Below are 11,506 nucleotides of genomic sequence, written 5' to 3'. Positions count from 1 at the left end.
GAATTAAGGACGAGTGGGAGGAAACGCACACACACGACGCGCCACTAATCTGGACGGAGCTAATGAGATGGACTCTCCTCCCCCCGTCTCTCTTGTGTGAGCGAGGCGGAAGTTGAGGGGTAAATCCACTAGGCCACCACTCTCTCTCCCTTGAAGACGGGTCTAATGGCTGGGTAATCGGTTGACATTACTACGAGGGCTACGGAGGGACTGCGGTTTAAGGAGGTCGGCACAGGGAGTGGGAAACAAGTGGGGGAGGGGGGGAGCGATGTGTGGGAGAAGGAAGGGATGAAGGGGTTGGGCATTCAAAGGGTTTCTTCTCTCCTCGCAGGAACGGCGGGCACGTGGACTGAAGCGGGAGTGTGGGAGGGTGAGGGGTGTGAGGGGAGGCGTGTCCCTAGGGCGTTGCTATGGCGATTGCTGCTCGCCTCGTCCCGCCCCTCCTTTTCCCCACTCCACGCCTCGCCGGTTGCTAGGCGACGACCAATGAGGGACGGGCAACTCCCCTTCGCCCCGCCCGCTGCGCTCCGATTGGCAGGGGGATTCGTTTGGGCGGGAGGGGAAGGAGGAAGACGAGGGGCGAGGAGGGGAGATACTGGTCGCGTGTACGCTGGCCGCAGAGAGGCAATTCCCTTTCTGCCTCTCGAGGACGAAAGACGCTCAAACCATACCCAGCCGTGAAAGGACAGAAAAGGGCCTGGAGGGCGAACACGACTTTCCGGTGTTGTTGTCAAGTGAACAAAGACTTTTCCGCGAGATTTTCTTCATGGATAGCTGAGTGCCACGTGAACAATGAGTTAGCAGCAGTGTCATCATTTAAGAGTCTTCGAACTATTAAAAAAAAAACTCTTTCACTCTATTATTTTGGCCTTATCCGGAAGAGTGATTACTAGATAACAGTATCGGACAGTTCCTCGCGAGTTTTCATGATAAGTATTTATGACTGATCGAGTGGTGCTCCGGGACTCTTTTTAAAACTCCTTCATCTGCATTCTACTGGACTATTAATCATTAGAAGTGCTTGTGTTTCGTGGGAGACTGCCTTGTTTGGTGGCGCTACTGCCTTCGTTGGATGGAGTGGTGATCGAGGGGAGCTGGTTCGACTCCCGAGCGAGATGACACTCGTCATGGACAACCGGTTCCCGCCCGAGGTCCTCGCCCGGCTGCGCGGCGCTCCGCTGCTCCACCACCCGCTCTCGCAGCCGCGCCTGCCCTTCTCGCCGCACCACCACATGCCGCTCTCGCCGCCCCCGCCGCACCCCTTCCAGCACCACTCCCCGCACCACCTGCACCAGCTGCTCTTCAGCGGCTACTCTAAGGCCATCCGGCACCTCCTCGCTCCGCCAGTCCTGACTCCGGTGGGTCCCCCGCCGCACCCGGCCTCCGCCGCCACCGGGGGCTACCAGTTGGCATCGTCGTCGTCCGCCCCCAGGCCTCCACCGTCGTCGCCCCACGCCGCCCTCTCGCCCCAGCATCCCCCGTCCACGCCCCTCCAGCTGTTCCTCGGCCTCCACCACCATCACCACCACCACGCGAGGCCGCAGCAGCCGCCGCAGGTCGAGTCTCCGGGGTCCTCGGTGGGCACGGCAGCCGGATCGCCATGGTCCTCGAGGGACTGTGCCAGCAGCCCTTCTGGTGAGTGCTTCTGTCTTTACTAAATATATATACATGGTGCGATATTTGGTGGGTGCGGTTTTTCGCCGTGAATGATGTATAATGTGTATTGCTACTCCATAACTGTTAGCATTACTTATAAGTACAAATAACTAGGAGCTTCAGGCAGCCTCACACCTGGGCCGAGACTGCCTTCCGAGAATATCTCCATTTGTATAGGACGTAGGAATCGAATTGCGAGAAAATACAGATCTCCTTATTAAAAAAAAACTTTCAAAATCGATATTTAATTGGAATAAAAAACGACAAATGAACCCGTTTCATATATGTTCCTTTGTTACTACGGGCTCCATTTAGTGACATATCGATACTTGAATATAACAACAACGGTTCGTCTGTGACTTCCACTTCTTTGTGATTATTTTCCTCATTTACCTACTGCAGAAATCTAGAAAATCGTTAATGATTCGCTGCGGGTTTCCAGCCACATGAAAAGATGATCTCGAGGGTTACCGCAGTATATCACCTGGTAAATAAAACATTTGTAAATAGCTGGCGTATTACTCGAAACACAAAACGATTGGTGCCTATTTACATGAAAATATGGCTTTACGCCCAATCCGGCAAGCGGAGTTCTATACTTGTTAAGTGCCCCCCACAAAGCATTCAAGCAGGGATTGGCCGTTCTCTGTTTAATAGTAGTATATAGTAATAGTATTTCAGTTAATAGTAATTCACATACATTAGTATAGTTTGTTAATATACGGGACGTTTTTTTAGACGGTGTGGTGTGCATGTGGGAGTCCAAATGCATGCTGCATGCTGGTGATTTATCACCCCCTGCCAAACACCCTAGAGTTTTCTCGCAGGATATTATGTAGATGTAACCTCTGCCACCTCCGGGATTCGTACGCGGGCCGTATGGGTGGAAAGCAACACCATAATCACCAAAACAACCCGATTCCCTCAACAAGCTCTTGCGAATGCGTTCATGAGATTTCTAATCTCTAGATATAGGGAAATATGTCAATAATATTGAGCCATTTTTCGCTGAGATAAAATTAAAAAATTGAGTCATAGTATGAATTCGAAAAAAAACATTACGTGAAGTCAGATTTCCTTTGGAGAATGCGAACGTTTCCTCTGTTGGAAACAGCTAGGCATCACGATAGGCTGGCATCAATGAATTTTTTACGTGCAAAAATTATAAGCAGTTATGGTTTTTCGGTATTAAATGGTTTTTAACGAGTTCATTAGTTTGTAATAACAAATTACTGAACAAATACGGAAAAGTTAAATATTGCATAAATTAGCAAGTATTTTTTGCACTCTGCAAAAAATGATGTCGCATGTATTTGCAAAGAATTTTCATCCTTGATTTCTCTGCGTCTCTAATGATACTTAATCGTCGTGGGTAGAACATCGCATCATGGTGTTGTCACGACTTCAAACTAATTTTCAAATCAGCTCCTCTATTTACACTTTGCAGCTCTTCTCTTACATGCATGGTTGAATGTAGATATTTATTCCAGGATATTATTTGCGGTTCTTGCCGTCCCCTCGTCCTTTGACAATTGCGTTCATTTGAACAGTGCTCCAAAATATAGCACAATTTGGATCACTGCCGAAATTGCACTGTTGCAAATTTTATCTGTAGCTGTGCTTAGTAAATACTTATTCACGTCTTACACATTCACTCCGTTCTGACGCAAAGAAGTAATTTTCAATAGGTAACTGCCACCTCGTTTCTTCGCCATCCAAAATGAAATCAATGCCTGCTATAAAAGTTGAATTTAACATCGGATGGACAAACAATTATAAGAATTCTGAAGGTATGAAATTATAAGTTATGATTTCAAAAGTCCACTATAACTGCCATAGCCGTCAATGGGGAGTATCCATGACGTCAGTCTCATACAGGATATTTATTTAGTACACTACGGTATGCCATGTGGAAATGGTTGACAAGCAACATAGCGACAATGAAAGGGAATATAATAAGTTTCTCTTATTTTTATTCAGCTGTCCCATGCATTGAATTCTGTTATGTTTTTCTACGGGTTGTGCCTTTGTAATGAAATTACCCTTGCCCGATACCGAGTCAGCCGAATAAAACTGAAAGGGTAAAACTGTTTTCCATGTGGCTATGGCATCATCAAATCAATATCCGAACTTATTTGTATGGTGGCTAGTTTTTTCTTCAGTAGAGGAGGACGGATAGGGTTTTATTGTTTGCGTTCCTAACCTAGGTTTGTCGCTTATCAGCTTAATATTCATTTTGCTCATCATATTAGGTATTTAACGCTGATTATCTAACGTAGATGCATTGAAATCCTTCATCATATTTCGATTAATAAATGTAGCCGTATTACACTATGAACAATGATGCATATATATATACATTAATGACTTCGCATTTAAAAAAATAACTAATAGACCATTAATTCGGTTTTAGGAATGACTTAATACTTAAAGAACACAAATTCCAGCTCTGAATTAGTTTTCAATTTCATAGGCTAGTATAAATTTACTCCCCGATTGCCTTCGAACCGAATATTTCATTGACTTATATCGCAGTTCTGGAATTTGTTTTAATTTAGCAGTAGCTGTTGATTGCTGTCACAACTTACGATCCTGGTTTCATTCTCGCTTAACATGTAGTGAATTAGGATTTAGGTGTATTAAAACCTTCGTGAATAGCGGCCTTCAGTTATACTTCGTTGGCCGTAAAAAGTTATTTCGAATTTCGTCAGGACACTATGAAGTTGTCCATCGAAGTCGAGGGAATGTTTGTGCATCGCTCGCGAACCGCCTCCGGAATGACTATTCCTCGAGGTTTGCTTAACTTCATTTGGAAGATATATACGTTCTCGAACACGCACACACGCACATATATTTGGCGTAGGGATTGTTTCCCTTTGCATTGATTACATTCACGCGTGCTGACGGGAGCAACAGGTAGAGAGAGAGAGACCATACCTCCATCTGTGCGGACGACGGCGAGATTATGGCATTTGCCTCTCTTTATCGCTCTCTCTTTCACCCAGAGTGTTGGTGGCGGGTTTGCCCTATCGCCCCCCCCTTTCCCGCCTCCAGTGCCTAAATTAACGGCGGGCCTCGTGGAATAAAAGGCCTCCCTAATTAATGAATGGAAAACGACCGCGGCGGTCAATAAATTCGTAGTGCGCGGTCGGTCGCCGCGTGCCACGCCACGATACTGCTTCACTTAAGCGCCAACGGCCGCTGTAATGAAGACAATTGCAATTTGAGCGGCGCGCGGTGAGTTACTGCAGTAATCGCTTGCCCGGCTGCCTGCCCGCCCAGTGTATGTGTGCTAGCTTGTGTGTTCACAACCGCGATCCGTGCCTCCATCAAACCGCGGGAAATGGTCGCTTAGCAGCCGTCACTCCCCACTCCAACAATCCCTACTCCTACTTCGTGGATGTATGCCCACCGCAAATGATGATGTTGTTCCGTCTCCCTTTCCTGTCGGGTTGAATGAAAAGTGGCGCGCGCGTAGATTACTAACCTGACCCTCCCTCTCCCCGATCGCTTTAATGGTCTGAATGCTGCCACCGCCAATTTTGTTGCTGTAATTATTATTATCACCTTCCTCGAGTTAAGAGGATGAAATGGCGTAGGTACACTTTGCGTAAGTGCGGGTCGTGGTCAAAGGTTTGCATTAGAATTCTTCCTCCGCCCGATGGCGTAGCTTTGTGTAGAGATTTTCGCAGCATTTTGCATTTTGGCTTTCACAAGAGTGCCCTGTTGGAAGCCATGAGGCCAGATATTAGGGATGTGCCCCATGATGGGCGTTGATAATAGTGAACCTGAGTAGTTGTCGGAATTTCATACGGAATACCTGTGAAAATGGTCCAAAGCGGCTAATTTCAGGTTCTGTAGTGGGATTTTATGATTTCCCGAGTAATCTGGCTTGACTTAATGTAGACAGTTGCATTTCCACAAAAATTGTATTATCATTGCTGGTCTCCCGCCTCTTTTGAGTTATTAAGGACGGGAAATACTTGCGGCGTATGCGATACGATTGTATGGCGAAGAGTATAATGTACCACCAGCAGTCTTCAGATGAAGATATTATGTTCTAGTTATGCTTTCAACGTGGTGGTTATTTTATGCTATCGCATTCACCTAATGCTGAAAGCGATAATAGTATGCATCACTGTATGATTTATTTATCGATAGTGTGCGAGAACATTTTTTCCAACAGAACCAGAAATATATCTACGACAAATCATTCACACAGACACAATAATCTGCGCACAACAGCTGACAACTTATTTTTTTCGTAGCCATTGTTACGCATGCATAGAAGAATGATAGTGGTTAAGAATTTTTTCTGAAGTTTCTTGGAGAACACAAAATACCTGCATTCAGGCCCAATCGGTTATGTGGAAAGATTTTCAAATGTGATATTCAAAGAGAATTTTGGGCAATAAGCCGTCCAATTTAGTAGATTAAAGGACAGTCCGTCTTTGAAATTTGCGTTGTGTGGGAGTAATGAATAATTTTGCATTCTAGTAGTTTGGGCGGTCTTTTGATGTAATGGTGACATTACTTATTTGGAGTTTAATACACCATGATTGCGTTCCGGTTTAATATTTTGAAGTATTCTTTTATTTTAACATTCAGCGGCTGGGCGAAGTTCAATTTTGACGCTGACACCTCGCTTTTTTTGGGATACATATTTTCGATTTTTAAGTCGTCAATAAAATTTAGTACTACGGCATAAGCTTCTTTTTGCACTACTTGAAAAACTTCCTGTAGTCGACATCCGCGCGCGGAAAGGAATTCCACAAATTTTAAGTAGCTGTAATTGCGTAGTCTGAATATCGTAGCCTAAAGATCTCCTGTAGCGTGATTTAATAAAGCTCCAAGGAACTTAATCTCCTGTTTTTTGGAGTTTATGTTCAAGTCTTGTCAAACAGGACTTACTCAGTCGTTTTATTTGCTTTTGTATCTGCCGTTCTTTGCTGAATTACCGTCAGTTTACCGAGGAGGTAACTCTTCTTTTCGCTCTTGTATCAACTGCAAAATATACTATCGAATTTATTAAATAAAAATACAGTGATATAGTCGATTCTCCGGTTGCATTTTTACAACTGTACGAACAATCGGTACATAGTTTAGAAATTTAATTCCTATATTTTCTCATTTAAAATCATTCAGACGCGATCATTTCTGTAAATTTAACATTCAAATTTGGCCTATGTGATTTCTAATAACAAATGTGCTGCTTGGGAGACCGGCCATATGCTTTTTTCAACTTTGAGAAACTTTTTTTCTGGATGAGACAATGGACTTGGATGAAAACTTTAGTTACACTGCCATTTTGCTTTCGCATAAAAATAACAGCGGCTGACACTGATGTTTAGAAATTAGTAAAATAATATAGGCTTTTTTGCATGAATTTTTGAAATATTAAGCGGTGGAAACTAACATGATGAATGGTTAACTTATTTCCGGCATTATACCATCTCCGATAAAATCTTCGGGTCTCAAAGTGGTGGCCCTTTCACCGTTTGTGTTATCCAAATTATTATACTGCCAGCAGATAATGCACTTTGTAATTCAGCTACATCTGAGTACCATCTACGCTGCGTTTCTTACTAAAATTTTGAAATACCTACTTATTTGTGTATATAATAGTGGGTGTGGTAAAAACGTACACGCAATAAACACGTACGCAGATGGTGTACTTTGTAATTCAGCATTATCTGAGTACTTTGCGATTTGTAATCTGTTGTATATAAGCCATCATCAATTTCCTGCATAATATGAAGGAATCGATAGGTTTATTACCTTCATTCATAGTCACCACAGTAATCTTGTACCGCCAGATTTAATCTTTTGTACAACTTGTTCTCCAGTTCATTTTTTGTGGTTCTTTCCACTAAAATACAAGTGGATATTTTATGGGCAATTTTTCGGAAAAAAATGGATCAAAATCCTTAAAACAGGAGGTTAAGAAGAAATCAATTAACTATTTTTCACGATTTTATGGCGGAGTTTACTATCACAAATGACTTTTCATATCAGGGCTTGCGTTCCGAGGCCAAATCCGTAATATGCCAAAATAAGGTAGCATGTAGAGGGCGTGTATTGAAAATTAAAAGCCAGGGTATCATTTTTGCACTGGCCAATTTAAGTTAGTCACTTTGAGAAACCGAATTACATTCGTTGGATTTCGTTCGGACAGTTGATTTATCACTTTATTTAAATGACAGACTGTGTTCGGTGATAAATAATTATGACTCATACCTGAGCATGATGGTGCTAAATAAAGACTGCATATGTTACCAAAATTATTATACTGCCGGCAAATAATGTACTTTTTAATTCAGCTACATCTGAGTACTATCTACGCTACGTTTCTGATTGAAATTTAGAAATACCTACTTGATTGCATAGGTAATAGTAGGTGTAGCATAAGCTTAGACACAGGAGCGCGTACGCCCAATGTTTCCGTTTGTAGCAATTCGTCTCCTAGGATTGGCACCTTATGTCGCCTCTCCTTCCGAAAAAATTTAAATCCTACATGGGCTAATGGAGGTTTTCCAATTTATGTGCTCATTTGATATTTATTCTTGTTTTTCAGTTACTATTACTCGGTTTTCTAATCCTTGTGGTCGCCCTTTTACGTCATATTCGGGCAATTTTCTCCTTTTTTGCTTTATATACATAGTTTTTCTTGTTTTTTCCTTCCCTTAACTACTTTATATTAAGAATGGTTTTTTCGGGATTTAATTTCAACTATTTTGATCGCACAAGTATAAATATCCGCGATATTGGGTAAAAATACCAATGCATAGTTTTCCGGTTGAACATTTTTTGTTGAAGTTTTATCGCGATTTATTATCGATACTTCAGTTACGGTTTGTGTGTCCAATTAAATTTTCTTCGTTATGAAGTTAGTTTTAATACATAAATTTCTCTATTCTCATTTTAAGTCGACAAAATAAATACGTTGGGATCATAATAATTCCTTCAATATTATATAATTCTGTTAATTTGTTAATTATGCTTTCACAGAGCTTTTGGAGAATGATTTGTGAATTGGGGTTGGCGACTTACGGAAAACTACGCGGCGCGGTGGATTGGTAGGAAAGGAATTCAAACTTATTGCTCATGAGAGGCTAATTCTCTGAATTTTTTAATTGTAAAACACTGTCCCATATTTTATCTGTGATAACGTTTTCATCTGCGTGAAAATTTATTGATTTTTTTCAGTGAAAATTCCGGCTAACGGCTGTAGTGATATAACAAAGTATATACATTAGTTCTGACCCTTTTTTATATTTTAAACTTCATTTGTCTTAAGGAAACATTAATTTTCATGTTATGCTCTAATTTTCGTCACAATTGTTCGCAAGAATATATTGTAACTCATGTGTTATCAATGTTTTGATTTATCTATGACCAATTATTGACGGTTTATCTCAGTTTGAACCATCAAATTATTGTTCCATTTTCTTAAAGAATTACATGTTTTGTACGATTTTCACAAATTTTGCTCAATGATATTTCTGAAAGCTTCATTTTTGATTTAACCTTGTGTTACGTCGTTATGTGCTTGCCCACATTGGTAGCTGATTTTACCAATGCCCACCAGTGATGCGTATCGTTTGGTGCAATAATATTGGGCCATGATGATTACTCATAAATATATTTTACTATTCATTAATATGACGTAATTTTGTTACGGTAATAAAATCCCTTGTAAGTAAAGCAATTTTATCTTTATGCAATGGCAAAGGTATATGGAGGGTAATTGTTGAAATCTGCTTACGAGATTGAGGAATGCCCTTCCTTTTATACTGGTTGTAAATATAAGTTTATGTTAACATATCATTTAAAAGAATTTTTAATGTTTCTTTATGTGAACGCAATAGAATTTCGTTAGTTTGGGCCTGAAAATGTTATATTGCTTTATTATTTATAAAAGTACGCATACCTTCTCATTGATGTAAGGAAAACTTCTTTTTCATTTTCTCTCCTTGTAACGGGATTTTCAGAGTTATACCTGAATCTGATAATTAATGAGTGATTTAACATATCTTTCGCATTCTTTGTCCAACAGGCGAGCGAGATGGCTCCGAAGTTGGCGGTGGCGACGACCACGGCGATGACGGCGGCGAGGGTGGTGACGACGCCAGCAAGCGCCGGCGCTCCCGGACCAACTTCAACAACTGGCAACTGGAGGAGCTGGAGCGGGCCTTTCTCTCCAGCCACTACCCAGACGTGTTCATGCGGGAGGCTTTGGCTCTCCGATTGGAGCTGAAGGAGTCCCGGGTGGCGGTGTGGTTCCAGAACCGCAGGGCCAAGTGGCGCAAGAAGGAACACACCAAGAAGGGGCCGGGGCGACCGGCTCATAACGCACACCCGCAGACGTGCAGCGGAGAGCCGATACCACCGGAGGAGTTGATGCGGAAGGAGCAGGAGAGGCGGCAGAAGAAGGTGATGAAGGCGCTGGAGAGGCAGCAGAGGAAGCTGGCGTTGAAAGGCGTCCACGTTCCCCTGGCCAACCTCAAGGCAGAGTGGGAACAGCAGCAACTAGCGAAGAGGGGAAAGGCGATGGCCAACTCCGGGGCCGCGACACCACAGACCCCCGGGGAGTCGACGGCCCCGAGGCCGGGTGCGGCCGACCACTCCCCCGCGCTATCAGTCGGCGAGTGTTGGAAGCAACAACAGCAGCAGGTAGAAGGCGCGGCTCCGGCGAGGTGCGGAGATGCGGTGCCTCTGGTGGTTCACCCTTGGGAGTCGGGTGCGGGCAAGTGCACCCCCGCACCTGGGGACATTCTCTCGATCCGACTGAGCGAGGGCAGTCGCTTCGAGTGCGGCCCGCCGGTTGCTGGCGGTGATGCGGCTCGCGGGCCGCACGTGACGTTATCCCCGGCGCCTTCGACCTCATCGTCTTCGGAGCGGCCCGCGTCGCCGCCGCCGCGGAAGAAGCCGAACCCGTTCAGCATCGAGAGCCTGTTGTCGATAGACAGGCGGAGAGAGGACGATGGGTGCCGGTAGAGGGCTCTGCGGCCTCTGTGAACGTGATGTATATTTCGTGGGACCACCTCATAGGCTTCAAATGTGTTTGTGTGTGAATGGACCTAGTGTGACTGCCGGGACCTATAACATGTACTATGTGCAGGCGTGGTAGTTGCCAATTAGAAGTTGTTGAGAAAAGAGGGAAGGTTATTGGACAAGTCTTTATCTTTGTAAAGTCTTCCCGCAAATTGTATTTCAAGAGAGTTATATCTGTAAATTAGTTTATCTGGTTATGTAAGATTTACTATTTATTTTATTTATACATGACATATCATTCAATCATAGGCATTGTGTTTTATTTGTAAATTAGTATCCTATTATGTCGTACAGCAGCCAATTTTTTTGTCGGCGCTAAGATGTTTTATGCGTCTAAGAAGGTATGACGGAAAGGGGCCTGAGTTTTATGTCTCGCAATTCATTTGAAAGAGTTGTCCTAGATCAGTATTAATTTAAGCGCTTTCTTTGGTTTAGCTTATGACGACGCTCTCGCGGAGAGGCGAATAGTTGTTGCCAAATAAAATTAAGGTAAAGGCCCAAACATTGCTGTGATCCATGCACGCTCAGTTCTGAGATTCTAATCGCAGGGTGCACTATTTATTACAATTTCTAATGCTTATATAATATGGCTACTGTGTCGTAACCTTTGACATATGTTGGAAATTTTGCAATGGTGTGTTGCAAGTACCTATCTGAGCAATTTCTGGTTACTCGCCAGCAAAGTTCCCTTGCGCCCAGCATTTTTAAATTCGTTTTTCTTTTTGATAATCAAATTCACGGATGTCAGCATATTGGTAATGAAAATGCATTGGTCTTCTCATGATTTAGTGTTTGA

At 43.1% G+C, this 11,506-nt stretch overlaps 1 protein-coding gene across 1 annotated transcript; it reads left to right on the top strand.

Moving 5' to 3' along the window:
- The first annotated feature begins 667 nt into the window (after positions 1 to 667).
- LOC124168946 (homeobox protein unc-4-like) lies at positions 668 to 10,958 on the top strand. Its single transcript, XM_046547366.1, has 2 exons — positions 668 to 1,635; positions 9,713 to 10,958. Exons 1-2 carry the CDS (start codon positions 1,116 to 1,118, stop codon positions 10,651 to 10,653), a joined length of 1,461 nt encoding a protein of 486 aa, XP_046403322.1. The 5' UTR covers positions 668 to 1,115; the 3' UTR covers positions 10,654 to 10,958.
- The last annotated feature ends 548 nt before the right edge of the window (positions 10,959 to 11,506 follow it).

The sequence above is a fragment of the Ischnura elegans genome, chromosome 1 (assembly GCF_921293095.1).
Source record: "Ischnura elegans chromosome 1, ioIscEleg1.1, whole genome shotgun sequence".
NCBI lineage: Eukaryota > Metazoa > Arthropoda > Insecta > Odonata > Coenagrionidae > Ischnura > Ischnura elegans.
Note: the sequence above shows the minus strand (reverse complement) of the source record. Positions and strands in the feature narration are given on the sequence as shown.

What these genes read in the sequence shown, in the direction of transcription:
- LOC124168946 (XM_046547366.1), top strand. Translation starts at nt 1,116, where the DNA reads ATGACACTCGTCATGGACAACCGGTTCCCGCCCGAGGTCCTCGCCCGG. An exon ending in CTGTGCCAGCAGCCCTTCTG is followed by an intron (nt 1,636 to 9,712) that starts GTGAGTGCTTCT and finishes TTTGTCCAACAG; the next exon opens with GCGAGCGAGATGGCTCCGAA.